The sequence below is a fragment of the Salmo salar genome, chromosome 27 (genome assembly GCF_965601325.2).
Source record: "Salmo salar chromosome 27, fSalSal1, whole genome shotgun sequence".
In the NCBI taxonomy this organism is placed as follows: domain Eukaryota; kingdom Metazoa; phylum Chordata; class Actinopteri; order Salmoniformes; family Salmonidae; genus Salmo; species Salmo salar.
In genome coordinates, this window is record NC_138317.1 from 44,997,160 (window position 1) to 45,017,023 (window position 19,864).

General features: G+C 42.7%; 1 protein-coding gene across 2 annotated transcripts in view; it reads left to right on the top strand.

The window, feature by feature from the left end:
- LOC106589129 (protein spire homolog 1) overlaps positions 1-19,864 on the top strand; it is a 118,925-nt gene that overhangs the window by 63,156 nt on the left and 35,905 nt on the right. The window contains exons 7-10 of one of the 2 annotated variants that reach the window (XM_014178832.3): positions 1,656-1,742; positions 2,388-2,517; positions 8,419-8,466; positions 11,116-11,273. In XM_014178832.3, coding sequence (XP_014034307.1) covers positions 1,656-1,742; positions 2,388-2,517; positions 8,419-8,466; positions 11,116-11,273 — 423 coding nt within the window. The remainder of the gene's footprint in view (positions 1-1,655; positions 1,743-2,387; positions 2,518-8,418; positions 8,467-11,115; positions 11,274-19,864) is intronic. The other variant, XM_045709470.2, reaches the window with a different exon arrangement.

Sequence of the window (19,864 nt, forward strand, 5' to 3'; positions counted from 1 at the left end):
GAGAGATTGAATATGCCCGTAAACACACCAGCCAGCTGGTCTGCACATGCTCTGTGCCGGCAGCCTTGCGAGGGTTAACACGCTTAAATGTCTTACTCATATCGGCCACGAGGAAGAAGAGCCCTTGGTAGCGGACCGCGTCGGAGGCACTGTGTTTAATTCAAAGCGGGTGAAGGTGTTTAGCTAGTCCGGAAACAAGGCGTCGATGTTCGCGACGTTTCTGGTTTTCCTTTTGTAGTCTGTGATTTTTCTGTAGACCCTGCCACATATGTCGCGTGTCTGAGCCGGTGAAATTGCAACACCACTTTGTCTCTACTGATATTTTGCTTGTTTGATTGCCTTATGGATGGAATAACTACACTGTTTGCATTCGGCCATATTCCCAGTCATCTTGCCATGGTTAAATGTGGTGGTTTGTGCTTTCAGTTTTGTGCGAATGCCGCCATCTATCCACGGTTTCTGATTAGGGTAGGTTTTAATAGTCACAGTGGGTACAACATCTCCTATACACTTCCTGATTAACTCATTTACCGTATCCATGTATTTGTCAATGTTATTCTCGGAGGCTACCCGGAACATATCCCAGTCCGTGTGATCAAAACAATCTTGAAGCATGGTTTCCGATTGGTCAGACCAGTGTTAAATAGACCTTAGCACGGGTCCTTCCTGTTTGAGTTTCTGCCCATAGGAAAGGGAGGAGCAAAATGGAGTCGTGGTCCGAGGGGGAGGGCCTTATAGGTATATATATGGCCAGCATCCCAGAGTCGCCTCTTCACTGTTGACGTTGAGGCTGGTGTTTTGTGGGTACTATTTAATGAAGCTGCCAGTTGAGGACTTTTGAGGCGTCTGTTTCTCAAACTAGACACTCTAATGTACTTGTCCTCTTGCTCAGTTGTGCACCGGGGCCTCCCACTCCTCTTTCTATTCTGGTTAGAGACGGTTTGCGCTGTTCTGTGAAGGGAGTAGTACACAGCGTTGTACGAGATCTTCAGTTTCTTGGCAATTTCTCGCATGGAAAAGCCTTCATTTCTCGGATCAAGAATAGACTGACGAGTTTCAGAATAAAGTCTTTGCTTCTTTTTTGAGCCTGTAATCGAACCCATAAATGTTGATGCTCCAGATTCTCAACTAGTCTAAAGAAGGCCAGTTTTATTGCTTCTTTAATCAGGACAACAGTTTTCAGCTGTGCTAACATAATTGAAAAAGGGTTTTCTAATGATCAATTAGCCCTTTGAAATGATAAACATGGATTAGCTAACACAACTTGCCATTGGAACACAGGAGTGATGGTTGCTGATAATGGACCTCTGTACACCTATGTAGATATTCCATTAAAATTCAGCCGTTTCCAGCTACAATAGTCATTTACCACATTAACAATGTCTACACTGTATTTCGGATCAATTTGATGTTATTTTAATGGACAAAAAAACGTGCTTTTCTTTCCAAAACAAGGACATTTCAAAGGGACCCCAACCTTTTGAACGTGTGTGTGTGTGTGTGTGTGTGTGTGTGTGTGTGTGTGTGTGTGTGTGTGTGTGTGTGTGTGTGTGTGTGTGTGTGTGTGTGTGTGTGTGTGTGTGTGTGTGTGTGTTGTGTGTTGTGTGGGTGTGTGTACTCACTACCTTTCCTGTTCCTATGTGTTGTTACTCCAGCTGAATGGAGACATCCCTCCCAGGTTAAAGAAGAGTGCTCACGACGTCATCCTGGACTTCATCCGCTCCAGACCACCTCTCAACCCTGTGAGTACTGCTGTGCTATGACCACCTCTCAACCCTGTGAGTACTGACCTGGTCTCTGACCACCTCTCAACCCTGTGAGTACTGACCTGGTCTCTGACCACCTCTCAACCCTGTGAGTACTGACCACCTCTCAACCCTGTGAGTACTGACCTGGTCTCTGACCACCTCTCAACCCTGTGAGTACTGACCTGGTCTCTGACCACCTCAACCCTGTGAGTACTGACCACCTCTCAACCCTGTGAGTACTGACCACCTCTCAACCCTGTGAGTACTGACCTGGTCTCTGACCACCTCTCAACCCTGTGAGTACTGACCTGGTCTCGGACCACCTCTCAACCCTGTGAGTACTGACCTGGTCTCTGACCACCTCTCAACCCTGTGAGTACTGCTGTGCTATGACAGACATGATGGTGATAATGAGGAGGATGAATTGAGATGGTGTCTTGTCAGCTCCCTATTGCTAGCGTTGAGTGATACACACTAAACCGTAATTAGTGCCCTTACTGTGACACCTTGCCCCTAAGTGGATGAACCCAGTTGTATTGGATTGAACGTGAGCTGCCTCAGTACGTGTTTCATTGGTGATGGTTGATGAGCTGTCTCTCCTGCACATAATTCATTATCTCTGCATGTGTGTCTCGGCAGGTTGCTGCCAGGAAGTTGAAGCCCCACCCTGCGCGGCCGCGAAGCCTCCATGAGCGCCTCCTAGAGGGCATCAAACAGGAAAGGAAGCTACGGCCTGTATCACCTGACATGACCCGGCGCAGTCACCTGGGTGAGCAGGACACACACACACACACACACACACACACACACACACACACACACACACACACACACACAGAGAATGCTCTTACTCAAAGGGTAACACTTACATACAGTATCTCCATTTCACAGTCACATGTTCATGCACAGATACAGTGCAGTGGGAAAGTATTCAGACCCCTTTAACTTTTTATCCATTTTTGTTCCTTTACAGCCTTATTCTAAAGTTGATTTTAAAATAAAATTAAAGATCTCATCAATCTACACACAATACCCCATAATGACATCGCAATACCCCATAATGACATCGCAATACCCCATAATGACATCGCAATACCCCATAATGACATCGCAATACCCCATAATGACAAAGCAAAAACAGGTTTTTGGGATATTTTAGCAAATGTATTAAAAATAAAAATGTGTAAATCTAACATTTACATAACTATTCAAACACATACTTGTAATTGCGGTGTTAAAATACATGAAGATGAAATGCACGAAAGTTTCTGGATAAGAGTGTCTGCTAAATGACTGAAAAATCTAAAACATTTTGTTTTTAGGGTTGCTGGTAGTTTTGATAGGAATTGACGTAAAGTTATTTATTTATTCATATGGTTTATTTTCATCTTAGCAGCAGGCACTTATCTTTCCTGATATTCTTTCAAATTCGTCTTCCTCGATTGTTGTGAATTGAGTCGTTAAGAGTTCAGGCAGCTGTCGGCGTATGTTGTGAAAATAAGCTTGGCGTTCTTATCCCCTCATACTCGGATACATTTATATCCCTAAGAGGATCAATGTGTGACAGCATACTGTACAGCTCACAGGGCAGCCATTGTTAGGGGTAATTCTGGATGTTTGGTTTCTGGATTCTACTGAGTTGTTGTGTAATTAGTGAAGTACCTCAGGGAACTGTGGTTTTACTGCAGACATACCTTGCCTTTAATGACATGGATGTCGAGATTGTTTACAAATAGGTTTTCCGTCTTAAAGATTAAAGATCCAGTGTAGTCGAAAATGTGATTTTTTTTTCACGTTTTATATATATTTCCACACTGAGGTTGGAATAACACTGACAAATTTAGGAAATTATTATGCCTTTTCAGTGTAAGAGCGGTTTCAAAAACACGCCTGAAATTTCTGCTTGTTTTGGTGGGATGGAGTTTTTGCCTGCCCGCCCAGACCACACGGCCTGCCCGTCCCAGACCACACCCAGACAGTCTCAGACCACACCCAGACAGTCTCAGACCACACCCAGACAGTCTCAGACCACACCCAGACAGTCTCAGACCACACCCAGACAGTCTCAGACCACACCCAGACAGTCTCAGACCACACGGCCTGCCCGCCCAGACCACACCCAGACAGTCTCAGACCACACCCAGACAGTCTCAGACCACACCCAGACAGTCTCAGACCACACCCAGACAGTCTCAGACCACACGGCCAGACAGTCTCAGACCACACCCAGACAGTCTCAGACCACACGGCCTGCCCGCCCAGACCACACCCAGACAGTCTCAGACCCACCCACCCAGACAGTCTCAGACCACACCCAGACAGTCTCAGACCACACCCAGACAGTCTCAGACCACACGGCCTGCCCGCCCAGACCACACCCAGACAGTCTGACCCACACCCAGACAGTCCCAGACCACTCTTAGACAGTCCTAGACCACTCCCCACCACACCAGGATCTGAGGACCCATGCCAAATCTTTTCAGTCTCCTGAGAGGGGAAGGTTTTTTCATGCACTCTTCACGACTGTCTTGGTGTGTTTGGACCATGATAGTTTGTTGGTGATGCGGACACCAAAGAATTTGAAGCTCTCAACCCGCTCCACTGCAGCCCCGTCGACGAGAACGGGGGCGTGCTCTGTCCTCCTCTTCCTGTAGTCCACAATAATTTCCTTTTGTCTTGATCACGTTGAGGGAGAGGTTGTTGTCATGGTACTACACAGTCAGATCTCTGACTTTCCTATAGGCTGTCTCATCGTTGTCGGTTATCAGGCCTACCACTATTGTCGTCAACAAACTTAATGATGGTGTTGGAGTCGTGCCTGGCTGCTGCTACCGTCATAAGAGACGGTAGCAACAACATTATGTACAAAAAAAGTTACGAACAACGTGAAAAAACTATCAAAATAGCACGGTTGGTTAAGAGCCTCTAACATGGCAGCCCTCCCCTCTGGCGCCATCATTCACCACCTCTCCCTCTGCTATGGTGTCTGTCTGAATCCCTCCAATCACTTTTACTGAATCAGGGTGATAGTTGTGTCAAGTGGAATCATTATTTTTTTGCTGTGCCCCCCCTTCTCGCTGTGCCCCACCCCTCCTTCTCGCTGTGCCCCCCCCCCCCCCCCCCCCTTCTCGCTGCATTCCGGGTGCTGATTGAGCTCACTGGCTGACCTGACTAACACAGACTGATGATTAGGGAGGAATACAGTGTTGATGATGACTGGACCATATTGAAGATGTTCCCTCCTATAGGAGCAGTCTAAAGACCTGACTGTAACAGACTGATGATTAGAGAGGAATACAGTGATGATGATGATGATGATGAAGATGTTCCCTCCTATAGGAGCAGTCTAAAGACCTGACTGTCTTTTACTACAGATTAAATGATATGACATGTTATTTTATAAAAATCTATTCTCTGTAATTAATATTACCTGATTAAACTAATCATGTAAATGTAATTAACTAGGAAGTCGGGGCACCACGGAAGAATGTTTATGGAGCTGTTGTCTTCCGAATAAACTCTTAAAGACCTGGTAATCTTTTATATCAATAGCAGTCAATTATTAACCTCTATGGACCTTCTCCACCTGTTTCATGTCAGCTGAAGAAGTTAAACCTTCTCCACCTGTTTCATGTCAGCTGAAGAAGTTAAACCTTCTCCACCTGTTTCATGTCAGCTGAAGAAGTTAACCTCTATGGGCTATGTGGGACGCTAGCGTCCCCCCCGTGGTGCACTCCATCAACAGCAGGTGCATTTCAAGAGCGGCAAATTTGAATCCAAATAAATGTCAAAATTCTAATTTTTCAAACATACAACTATTTTACACCCTTTGAAAGATAAACATCTCCTTAATCTAACCACGTTTTACGATTTCAAAAGGGTTTTACGGCGAAAGCATAAATTTAGAGTATGTTAGGACAGTACATTTACAAGAGTTGTGTGTAATGTTTTGTCAATTCAAAGACAGGGTCACCAAAACCATAAAACCAGCTAAAATGATGCACTAACCTTTTACAATCTCCATCAGATGACACTCCTAGGACATTATGTTAGACAATGCATGCATTTTTAGTTCTATCAAGTTCATATTTATATCCAAAAACAGCGTTTTACTATGGCATTGATGTTGAGGAAATCGTTTCCCTCCAATAACCGGCAGTCAAGTCAGCACCACAAATTAAATAATTAAAATTAGAAAACATTGGTAAAATATTATATTGTCATTTAAAGAATTATAGATTTACATCTCTTGAACGCAATCAACTTGCCAGATTTAAAAATAACCTTACTGGGAAATCACACTTTGCAATAATCTGAGCACTGCGCCCAGAAAAATACGCGTTGCGATACAGACTAGCCGTCATGTTGGGGAGATCTAAAATCGAAAATACTATGTAAATAATCCATTACCTTTGATTCTCTTCATCAGATGTCACTTCCAGGTATCACAGGTCCATAACGAATGTAGTTTTGTTCAAAAAAGCTCATCATTTATGTCCAAAAATCTCCGTCTTGTTAGCACATGATCTAAGCCCGCCGGACTTCACTTCATGAACGAGGGGAAAAAATATATTTACGTTCGTTCAAACATGTCAAACGTTGTATAGCATAAATCATTAGGGCCTTTTTTAACCAGAACATGAATAATATTCAAGGTGGACGAATGCATTCTCTTTTATAACGTATTGGAACGAGGGTACCCAACATGAACTCGCGCGCCAGGTGTCTAATGGGCCATCATCGTTCCATGGCTCTTGTTCGGTCAGATCTCCCTCCAGAAGACTCAAAACACTTTGTAAAGGCTGGTGACATCTAGTGGAAGCAATAGGAAGTGCCAAAATATTCCTCAGCCCCTGTGTTTTTCAATGGCATAGGTTTAAAGGTAATACAACACATCAGGTATCCACTTCCTGTCAGAAAATGTCTCAGGGTTTTGCCTGCCAAATGAGTTCTGTTATACTCAGACACCATTCAAACAGTTTTAGAAACTTTAGGGTGTTTTCTATCCATATATAATAAGTATATGCATATTCAAGTTACTGGGTAGGATTAGTAACCAGATTAAATCGGGTACATTTTTTTATCCAGCCGTGCAAATACTGCCCCCTAGCCCTAACAGGTTAATCGTCACCTTAGTCTTATCTGAACGTCGTACAATTCTTGGTTATCTTCACGAACCCTGGCTAATAGATTTAATCAGCAATACAAAATGTGGTTTATTTATTTACTAAATACATAAATAAATCACACAGAATTTTATATATACACAGGATGGATTGATTACTAATTATGTCATAAAAGAAAACGTCCCTTGTGGATGGAATCGATATGACGGCTGGTTACACAAAGAAAGGGGGTTGGGTTTGAATGAAAGCGCGGCAAGACTGAGGAACAAAATGATTGGGTCTCTATCGGACCTTATGAAGCTGTGCTATCGTAAATACACAATCTAATGCATTCTAAATAACCGCCCATTCGGAAAAGGAAAATGCAAGAAATATATTTACTTTGAGCTGCTCTTAGATAGATTGGTGGAAGATGGAAGGCTGGGTTGCCCAGCAGAGATCTCCCTTGTCCTTTGAAGAATATTTCTGGGCAGATACGTTGTAGTCTGTCGTCTTGTGGTAGAACGGATACATCGTCCGTACCCTGTCTTTCTGAAGAGATTGTTCATCCTTTCCTAGGCCACTCACGTTTACAGCGGCTGCTGATAACTCGACGTCTAGGATGTATCACTTCTTTAGTGAATGAGAGTTCAAAGTTCATACCAAGTTGCCATACTATAAGCTCATGCTATATTCTGGCTGGTGTAGTCAAAATTCATCCTTCCAGCGTGTCGATCGTCATCTCCATGTTGAAATTTGCCCTTCTAAACGTATGGACGTCAGTCCTCAACATCATCGGGAACACAATGTTAATTAGGTCAGGTTGTAGTCGTTCAACCATTCACAACCAGAGCTCACGCTGAGGTTGGCTTAGTTACGGTTACGGGTCACGGGTCACGGGTCAGGGTCACGGGTTAGGGTCAGGGTCACGGGTTAGGGTCACGGGTTAGGGTCACGGGTTAGGGTCACGGGTTAGGGTCACGGGTTAGGGTCAGGGGTTAGGGTCAGGGTCACGGGGGCTCTTATAGAAAAGGGGTTGGGTCATCATTTCCAACCAATCACGTGGCCACTGATTTTGAGCATATTTTACTTCTGAAAGCAATTCTCTCATTTTAAAAACTAAAATTACATTTCATCTTTTCACAAATAGTTTCATATTTAAACATTTTAAATTGCACAACAATTCCATGTGAATCTGATAACTATAATGTGTAAACCTTCCAAGATAATTTTTTTCGTCCTGTCATCAGTAATCATGTCTCAGACGACAACTGATCTGACATCATATTCTTTAAGTACCAACGGATACTTTCAATTGGTTGGATTACCGAAATATTATTCGGTTCCCAGTCTTTTAATGTTTCAACACTCTTATGTTAACAAAGGGCTTTCCAAGAGTCCATTTTGTAGAGTACAGAGAGAGAAAAGGGGGAAAGGTATTTATGGGGGGGGTCATAAACCTCACCAACAGGGCAACGTCATGACAACAGACTGATGATTAGGGAGGAATACAGTGTTGTTGATAATGCCAGGACCATATTGAATGATGATGTTCCCTCCTATAGGAGCAGTCAAAAGCATCAGCACCCCTCAAGATCTGAACCGCTGCTCAGGTAAAGCATTGTTACTGTTCTACCACTTATCGCCTACACCTGTGGGGTGTGAGGATGTACACAGTGTTGGACTTGAATGAGTGTCAATAAACACTACATGACCAAAAGTATGTGGACACCTGCTTGTCGAACATCTCATTCCAAAATCATGGGCATTAATATAGAGTTGGTCCCCACCTTTGCTGCTATAACAGCCTCCACTCTTCTGGGAAGGCTTTCCACTAGATGTTGGAACATTGCTGCTATAACAGCCTCCAGTCTTCTGGGAAGGCTTTCCACTAGATGTTGGAACATTGTTGCGAGGACTTGCTTCCATTCAGCCACAAGAGCATTAGTGTGGTTGGCATTGATGTTGGGCGATTAGGCCTGGCTTTCAGTCGGCGTTCCAATTCATCCAAAAGGTGTTAAATGAGGTTAAGGTCAGTGCTCTGTGCAGGCCAGTCAAGTTCTTCCACACCGATCTCGACAAACCATTTCTGTATGGACCTCGCTTTGTGCACAGGGGCATTGTCATGCTGAAACAGGAAAGGGCCTTCCCCAAACTGTTGCCACAAAGTTGGAAGCACAGAATCATCTAGAATGTCATTGTATGCTGTAGCGTTAAGATTTCCCTTCACTGGAACTAATTTGACGAACTGACTTGTTGTGAAGTTTGCATCCTATGACGGTGCCACGTTGAAAGTCACTGTGCTCTTCAGTAAGGCCATTCTACTGCCAATGTTTGTTTATGGAGATTGCATGGCTGTGTGCTCAATTTTATACACCTGTCAGCAACGGGTGTGGCTGAAATAGCCGAATCCACTAATTTGAAAGGGTGTCTACATACTTTTGTGTATTTCAGACTATTACTAAAAATCAACAGTTGATTTAACAATCTTTGTGGGCACCTATTGTGTCTTCACTAACGCTATTATCAATTTATTATTCAGTTTTTCTTTTCACAGTAATTCATGTAAACTAGTTTATCGCTAAACACAACGTGATGAGCAGTTCTGATGAGAATGGGTGTGTTACTGTGTGTAGGGATGGTGTGTTACTGTGTGTTACTGTGTGTAGGGATGGTGTGTTACTGTGTGTTACTGTGTGTAGGGATGGTGTGTTACTGTGTGTTACTGTGTGTTGGGATGGTGTGTTACTGTGTGTTACTGTGTGTAGGGATGGTGTGTTACTGTGTGTTGGGATGGTGTGTTACTGTGTGTTACTGTGTGTAGGGATGGTGTGTTACTGTGTGTTACTGTGTGTAGGGATGGTGTGTTACTGTGTGTTACTGTGTGTAGGGATGGTGTGTTACTGTGTGTTACTGTGTGTAGGGATGGTGTGTTACTGTGTGTTACTGTGTGTAGGGATGGTGTGTTACTGTGTGTTACTGTGTGTAGGGATGGTGTGTTACTGTGTGTAGGGATGGTGTGTTACTGTGTGTTGGGACTGGTGTGTTACTGTGTGTGGGATGGTGTGTTACTGTGTGTGGGATGGTGTGTTACTGTGTGTTGGGATGGTGTGTTACTGTGTGTTGGGATGGTGTGTTACTGTGTGTTGGGATGGTGTGTTACTGTGTGTTGTGATGGTGTGTTACTGTGTGTAGGGATGGTGTGTTACTGTGTGTTGGGATGGTGTGTTACTGTGTGTTGGGATGGTGTGTTACTGTGTGTTGGGATGGTGTGTTACTGTGTGTTGGGATGGTGTGTTACTGTGTGTTGGGATGGTGTGTTGCTGTGTTGGGATGGTGTGTTGCTGTGTTGGGATGGTGTGTTGCTGTGTTGGGATGGTGTGTTGCTGTGTTGGGATGGTGTGTTGCTGTGTTGGGATGGTGTGTTGCTGTGTGTTGGGATGGTGTGTTGCTGTGTGTTGGGATGGTGTGTTGCTGTGTTGGGATGGTGTGTTACTGTGTGTTACTGTGTGTAGGGATGGTGTGTTACTGTGTTGGGATGGTGTGTTGCTGTGTTGGGATGGTGTGTTGCTGTGTTGGGATGGTGTGTTGCTGTGTTGGGATGGTGTGTTGCTGTGTGTTGGGATGGTGTGTTGCTGTGTGTTGGGATGGTGTGTTGCTGTGTTGGGATGGTGTGTTGCTGTGTTGGGATGGTGTGTTACTGTGTGTTACTGTGTGTAGGGATGGTGTGTTACTGTGTGTTACTGTGTGCTGAATGGTGTGTTGTCTTCTTTAAGCTGTGTGATTATTCATTCATGGACGTGGATGCTTCACTTCATGCCTGGAAAATTCCCTGCTAGTCGACATATTGAATGTGCAGTTGAGTCGACAGAAGAGGATAAATACATAGTAGCTGTTATGAAAACTGTAAATGTAACTTCATCCCCTTCAGGTGTATAATGGTTATCGTGTTCAACGTGCGGTCTGAAGACATTCTCCTGTCTTTGTCCTGTAACTGAACACCACACGTAAACCCTCAGTGGTCATGCTGAACAGTTGTTCAGACAGCCCAATGTTCAGTGCTTGCATCTCAAATGGCACATTTACTCCCTATATAACGCACTACTTTAGCCTGTGCTCTGGTCAACAGTAGTGCACTATGTAAGGTGCCATTTGGGACGCGGACCAGTGAATCCCTGGAGTAGTGTTGTTCAGTTAGAGTTATTCCATGTTGAAGAGTATTGTCAACCTGTAACTGATGTCCTCTCTGACTCCTCCCACAGACCTGTCCAGTCCGGATGCCCTCAGAAAGCACGCCAGCAGCAGCAGTACCCAGGCCCTGTCCTGTCCACCAGCTCACGAGGTGGGAGGGGCTCTTGGTCAGAGGAAGAGGCTGCTGAAGGCTCCCACGCTGGCTGAACTCTACAGCTCCGAGTCTGACGTATGTGTGTGGTGGGGCTGACCCCATTTAGTCGACTGGTGAATTGTTTGGTCAATAGACTGTTAGTACCAGTCAAACGTTTGGGGTTTTTCTTCATTTTTAGACGTCTATGTTTGGTTCAGATTTGGTGCGGTCCAGACCGGCCTGGACTTCAACGTCCACGGACATGGATTTTTGGTCCGGACCAGATCTGAACCAATCATAGACGTTTATGTTTGGTTCAGATTTTGTCCGGTCTGGACCAGCCTTGATTTGGCCCAAACATAGACAATATAAATGACTTCTTTTCAACTTTCATTCGGAACCGAAAATTAACCTGATTTCAATGCCTGGAAAATATGCCTTTTCAACGTCCTCGAAAACATATTTTAAACATAGGGAAAATACCTTTTCACCTTTCATTCAGAACTAAATTGTACCGAGCTGTAACGTCTGGAAAATACTTATTTTAGAGGTCTTTTCGATGTCGTTTTGCTCTCTGGGACTATTCTAGTTTTGAGGGTGCAACATTTTTTGGTCTTGCCTATGGCAGCAGATCAGCACAGACCGGCCCTGGCTGTAATTATGTGCACGAGCACAAAATACCACATCTGTAATTTTAGTCCCGTTCGAATCTGCCATTTCAGTAATTTTTACATGGCGGTATTTATAAAAAACGTGTACATTTAAAAAAAATATAACCTTTATTTAACTAGGCAAGTCAGTTAAGAACAAATTCTTATTTACAATGACGGCCTACCGGGGAACAGTGGGTTAACTGCCTTGTTCAGGGGGCAGAACAACAGATTTGTACCTTGTCTGCTCGGGGATTCGATCCAGCAACCTTTCGGTTACTGGCCCAACGCTCTAACCACTAGGCTACCTGCTGGTTACTGGCCCAACGCTCTAACCACTAGGCTACCTGCTGGTTACTGGCCCAACGCTCCAACCACTAGGCTACCTGCTGGTTACTGGCCCAACGCTCTAACCACTAGGCTACCTGCCCAACGCTCTAACCACTAGGCTACCTGCTGGTTACTGGCCCAACGCTCTAACCACTAGGCTACCTGCTGGTTACTGGCCCAACGCTCTAACCACTAGGCTACCTGCTGGTTACTGGCCCAACGCTCTAACCACTAGGCTACCTGCTGGTTACTGGCCCAACGCTCTAACCACTAGGCTACCTGCTGGTTACTGGCCCAACGCTCTAACCACTAGGCTACCTGCTGGTTACTGGCCCAACGCTCTAACCACTAGGCTACCTGCTGGTTACGGGCCCAACGACTCCTAACCACTAGGCTACCTGCAGGTTACTGGCCCAACGCTCCAACCACTAGGCTACCTGCTGGTTACTGGCCCAACGCTCCAACCACTAGGCTACCTGCTGGTTACTGGCCCAACGCTCTAACCACTAGGCTACCTGCTGGTTACTGGCCCAACGCTCTAACCACTAGGCTACCTGCTGGTTACTGGCCCAACGCTCCAACCACTAGGCTACCTGCTGGTTACTGGCCCAACGCTCTAACCACTAGGCTACCTGCTGGTTACTGGTCCAACACTCTAACCACTAGGCTACCTGCTGCAGTAGAGTAAAAATTCCAGCCAGAATAACCTACTTTTTTTGGCGAACTCCAATGTCCTCTGGTAATACTCGTATCGACATCCCTGTGTTTTGAGAGAAATGTCTGAGTTTCACAGGTGTTACTCGCGGTTTGAGCTAGAAAACTAGAACTGATTTGATAAATTGAACTAAGTGCTGCACATAAGAATGTTATATATGAATGGCCCACATGTAGCAATGGCCCACATGTAGCCTGTCAACTTTCACAGTGAATGCTTTCGTTTGTTTTGTGCGTATGATTGTATCTTACCAAAGGCATCCGTAAGAAATATTGAGCCTATTTAATCCCTTGCTGTTAATAGATCGCAGAGCAACTGACTTCGTTTGGAACAAGTTAACTTTCTCAACCATAACCTTAAAACGCATCACTATGAAACAAAGATAAATGACATAAAGATTGATAGTAAAAAGCTTTGGAGCACCTTAAATGACATTTTGGGGAAAAAGCCAACTCGGGCTCCTTCATTCATTGAATCAGATGCTCATTCATCACTAAACCCACTGATATTACCAACTACTTTAATGACTTTTTCATTGACAAGATAAGCAAACATAGGGATGACATGCCAGCAACAAATGCTGACACTACACATCCAAGTATATCTGACTAAATTATGAAAGACAATTGTACTTTTGAATTCTGTAAAGTCAGTATGTAAGAGGTGAAAAGTTATTGTTGTCTATTAATGACAAGCCACCGGGGTCTGACAATCTGGATGGAAAATTACTGTAAGATAATAGCGGACGATATTGCCACTCCTATTTGCCACATCTTCAATTTAATTGTTACCTACCCAAAATGGTAGACATGTTATGTAAATCAAATGATACAAACCCCCTCCCCAAAAATCAATTTCAATTCCAGGTTGTAAGGCAACAAAATAAGAAAAATGCCAAGGGGGGGTGAATACTTTCGTAAGCCACTGTACATGTAAATCCGGAACACTCAAATTAGTAGGATATATTCCGTTTGATATGGTTACATAAGACAGATGGTTACTGAAGGCAACAAAACTAGTAGGGTGGATGGGTGGGCGTATAAAGCAAACCTCTAGCAACACAAAGAGTTCAAATCACAGACAACTTCATCATTTTAGTTTATTAGCAACTTTTCTACTACTTACTACTTTTAGCTACTTTGCATCTATTTAGAATGTTAGCCAACCCTTCCCTTAACCCTTTAACCTAACTCCATTTAAAAAATTCATAACATATCATACGAAATGGGTGATGAACATTTCAAATTAATACATACCATACGAAACGTAACATATCATAGTAAATGGAGTGTCTCGGATTTACGTACAGAATATTATGAAATGCTCTGAGACCAGGTCTGTGCATGGCTACACTTATGAGCTCCACAGAGGCATTCGCATGGGGTAGAGAGAATCCTCTGGTCACCTATAGAGACCTGCCAACAGGAAGTGGTCACCTATAGAGACCTGCCAATAGGAAGGATGTTAAGTGTCTCATGTGGTAGAGAGAATCCCCTGGTCACCAATAGAGACGCTGCCAACAGGAAGTGGTCACCTATAGAGACCTGCCAACAGGAAAGAGGTTAAGTCCTACATGCCTGTTCAATGCATGACTTTGAACCTTGAAACGCATTTGTTGTAAGAAATGTGCAATATAAATCAAGTTTGATGACATTACAGCTGTGGAATATTTAATAAACGGATTTTCACGAGGACACATTTTCTGTTGGGGCGGTATGAGAATTGGAGTGGGTCTAGGGTATCCGGGAGGATGCTGTTGTGAGCCATGACCAGCCTTTCAAAGCACTTCATGGCTACCAACACTAGTGCTACGGGGCGGTAATAATTTAGTCAGGTTCCCTTCACTTCCTTGGGCACAGGGACTATGGTGGTCTGCTTGAAACATGTAGGTATTACAGACTCAATCAGGGAGAGGTTGAAAATGTCAGTGAAGATACTTGCCAGTTGGTCCGTGCATGCTTTGAGTACACGTCCTGGTAATCCATCTGGCCCCGCGGCTTTGTGAATGTCGACCTGTTTTAACCTGTTGGGGCTACAGGTTAGCAATGAACCCCGAGCCGGGATTGCTAACAAGGCTGGAAATTCAAAACATCAAAAATCTAATAATTTCAATTTCTCAAACAATCAACTATTTTACACAATTTAAATGATAAACATCTCCTTAATCTAACCACATTGTTCGATTTTCAAAGAGGCTTTACGGCAAAAGCATAAAGTTAGATTATGTTAGGACAGTACATAGCCACAAAAGTACAAACATCCATTTTCAATTCAAGGTCAGGCGTCACCAAAAGCAGAAACCAGCTTGAATTATGCACTAACTTTTGTCAATCTCCATCAGATGACACTCCTAGGACATTATGTTATACAATACATGCATTTTTTGTTCCATCAAGTTCATATTTATATCCAAAAACAGCATTTTACAGTAGCGTGAAATTCAGATTTTTTTCTTCTCTGAAATGCTTCCGGTGAACATAACAAAATTACTATTCGAAAACATTGGTAAATTATAATATTGTCATTCAAAGAATAATATATTATCATCTCGTAATTGCTACCGAATGGCCAGATCTCAAAATAACTTTACTGGGAAATCACATTTTGCAATAAACGGGGTGCTATGCTAAGAACAACAGGCTATGCTATACAGTTAGCATCATCTAAAATCGATAATAACATTGTAAATACCCCCTTACCTTTGATTATCTCCATCAGAAGGCAGGATCCCAGGTCCGGAAGGCATTCCAGGTCCGGAACAAATGTGGTTTCTTTTGACAAAGTTCATAATTTATGTCCAAATAACACCAAGTACTTAGCGTTCATTATGCTCCCACAAAACGTGGTTGGGGGGCTGGTAAAATCACGCCGAAAAGCTAAAAAAAACCAGTAAATAATCTATTTATGTTCGTTCAAACATGTCAAATGTTGTTTAGCATTAATCTTTTGGTCCATTTTTAACGTTAAACATCAGTAATATTTTCACACAACCTATCCTATGTCTAGATAAAAAATGATGACAAACTCACGTTTCTCAGATTTATGCGCAGGCGCAAAAAAATGAAGTGATGACATGTCAACTTCCTTGGATTCTAATTTGCTCTCTGTTTATCATAGATGCTTCAAACAACTTTATAAAGATCGTTGACATCTAGTGGAAGCCGTAGGTGTTGCGAAATGAATCCTTTCTCACTATGGTATCTATAAAACAATGACACTAAATAGTACAGTCACAAAATTCAAATTTTTTTTGATCTATTTTTCACAGGTTTTTGCCTGCAATATGAGTTTTGTTATACTTACAGACACCATTCAAACTGTTTTAGAAAATTCAGAGTGTTTTCTATCCGAATGTGTTAATAATATGCATATCCTAGCTTCTGAGTTGGTGTAGGAGGCAGTTAAAAATGGGCACATATTTTCTTCAAAATGTCTCAATACTGCCCACGAGCCCCAACAATGTCTTGCTCACATTGGCTACCGAGAGTGTTATCACACAGTTGGCCAGAACAGCTGGTGCTCTCATGCATGCTTCAGTGTTGCTTTCCTCGACGTGAGCATAAAAGGCATCTAGCTTGTCTGGTAGGCTTGCGTCACTGGGCAGCTCGCATCTGGGCTTCCCTTTTTATAGTCCGTAGTAGTTTAAGCATATAGGGAAGGACATTCAACAAGCACAGCACTTACACAAATGACTGATGATTGACAGAGAAATTGATGATTCAATTATTGTGGTGGGCTGTCTTGTTAAACTTCAGTGCAGCTTTTGACATTATCGATCATAGTCTGCTGCTGGAAAAACATATGTGGATAGAGAGTTACCTGTCTAACAGAGGGTGTTCTTTAATGGAAGACTCTCAAACATAATCCAGGTAGAAACAGGAACTCCCCAGGTAGCTGTTTAGGCCCCTTGCTTTTTTCAAAATTTACTAACGACAGGCTTTGAGTAAAGCTAGAGTGTCTATGTATTTTACTTTTTTTTTTTTTTTTACATTTTAGTCATTTTAGCAGATGCTCTTATCCAGAGCGACTTACTCATGCATTTTTTTTTTTTTGTACTGGCCCCCCGTGGGAATCGAACCCACAACCCTGGCGTTGCACACACCATGCTGGCGTTGCAAACACCATGCTCTACCAACTGAGCATGACTCAACAGTATACATTAGCTTTAGCTACCACAGCGACTGAAATGACTGCAACACTTAACAAAGAGCTGCAGTTAGTTTCGGAATGGGTAGCAAGGAATAAGTTAGTCCTAAATATTTCCAAAACTAAAAGCATTGTATTTGGGACAAATCATTCACTAAACCCTAAACCTAAACTACATCTTGTAATGAATAATGTTGAAATTGAGCAAGTTGAGGTGACTAAACTGCTTGGAGGAGCCCTGGATTGTGAACTGTCATAGTCAAAACATATTGATACAACAATAGCTAAGATGGGGAGAAGTGTACAGGCCTAGTTTTGTCGCACGTAGACTACTGTTCAGTCGTGTGGTTAGGTGCAACAAAGAGGGACTTGGGAAAATTGCAGTTGTCTCAGAACAGGGCAGCATGGCTGGCACTTTCAAAAGTACACGAAGAGCTAACATTAATAATATGCATGTCAATCTCTCATGGCTCAAAGTGGAGGAGAGATTGACTTCATCCTTACATGTTTTGTAAGAGTTGTTGACAAGCTGAATGTACCGAGCTGTCTGTTTTTAAAATACTAGCACACAGCTTGGACACCCATGCATACTAGAGGGCCGATTTTAATCGGAATGGCCGATTTTAATTAGGGCCGATTTTCAAGTTTTCATAACAATCAGTAATCGTCATTTTTGGACACCTATTATGGCCGATTAAATTCCGCTCCACGAGGAGACTGCGTGGCAGGCTGACTACCTGTTATGCGAGTGCAGCAAGGAGCCAAGGTAAGTTGCTAGCTAGCATTAAACTTATCTTATAAAAAACAATCAATCTTAACATAACCACTAGTTAACTACACATGGTTGATGATATTACTAGTTTATGGAGTTTGTCCTGTGTTGCATATAATCGATGCGGCGCCTGTTAATTTATCATTGAATCACAGCCTACTTCGCCAAACAGGTGATTTAACAAGCGCATTCGCAAAAAAAGCACTGTCGTTGCACCAATGTACCTAACCATAAACATCAATGCCTTTCTTTAAAATCAATACACAAGTATATATTTTTAAACCTGCATATTTAGTTAATATTGCCTGCTAACATGAATTTCTTTTAACTAGGGAAATTGTGTCACTTCTCTTGCGTTTTGTGCAAGCAGAGTCACGGTATATGCAGCAGTTTGGGCCGCCTGGCTCTTGCGAATTGTGTGAAGACCATTTCTTCCTAACAAAGACCGTAATTAATTTGCCAGAATTGTACAGAATTATGACGTAACAGCAATATTTAGACTTAGGGATGCCACCCGTTAAATAAAATACAGAACGGTTACGTATTTCACTGAAAGAATAAACGTTTTGTTTTCTAAATGATAGTTTCCGGATTTGACCATATTAATGACCTAAGGCTCGTATTTCTGTGTGTTATTATATTATAATTAAGTCTATGATTTGATATTTGATAGAGCAGTCTGAGCGGTGGTAGGCAGCAGTAGGCTCGTAAGCATTCATTCAAACAGCACTTTCCTCTTCGCTGTGCTTCAAGCATTACGCTGTTTATGACTTCAAGCCTATCAACTCCCGAGATTAGGCTGGCAATACTAAAGTACCTATTAGAACATCCAATAGTCAAAGGTATATGAAATACAAATGGTATAGAGAGAAATAGTCCTATAATAACTATATATATATATATATATATATATATATAGGCCGATTAATCAGTACCGGCTTTTTTGAGCCTCCAATAATCGGTATTGGCGTTGAAAAATCATAATCGGTCGACCTCTAATGCATACCCCACGACATGCCACAAGAGGTCTCTTCACAGTCCCCAAGTCCAGAACAGACTATGGGAGGAGCACAGTACTACATAGAGCCATGACTACATGGAACTCTATTCCACATCAAGTAACTGATGCAGCAGTAGAATCAGATTTAATAAACAGATAAAAATACACCTTATGGAACAGCGGGGACTGTGAAGAGACACACACACACACACACACACACACACACACAGACACACAGACACACAGACACACACACACACACACACACACACACACACACACAAAGCTTAAAGGTACAGACACATTCATACACACATGGTGATATTGTTGTATGGTGGTATTGAACATGCTGTGGACATGTGGTGCTTTAGGGATGTTATATGATGTTCAGTACAAACAGTTCACTGTTTCATCTTTAGTTCATTCAGTTAAAACATAGTTCATCTTGTTTTATATGTAATGTGGGAGTTTTGGTGTGTTTGGACCTCAGGAAGAGTAGCTGCTGCCTTCCCTAATAAATAAAATAACAAATAAGTGCATTGTTTAGCTCACATCTGACGGCTGGGGGGCATTTAGGACGTACTGCGGGGCGTAAAATATCCTAATGATTATGATCACACTTCCTCAATTGAAATATTCTGGCCACACTATAGGAAAGATAGTTTGCTATGGTTTAGAAACTTGGGAGCTGGAGTTATCCGTGTGGCCCTGGACATTTTGAAATACTGTATTTTCACGTCTAGAATTAAAAACCTCCAGGCCTCCTGGAGTTCCATAACTCTCAATTTATTGGAAAAAATAAGAATTACAGTTTAGGGAAAAAAATACAAATCCCGTCTGAATTGTCTTCTGGAATAAGGGACATTCTGGAGTCAAATTAAATCCAGCTTTATTGTTCACATACACATGGTTAGCAGATGTTCATGCGAGTGTAGCGAAATGCTTGTGCTTCTAGACAGTGCAGTAATATCTAACAAGTAATTTAACAATTCCACAACAACTCCCTAATACACACAAATCTAAAGGGATGGAATATGTACATAAACTCAGCAAAAAAAGAAATATCCCTTTTTC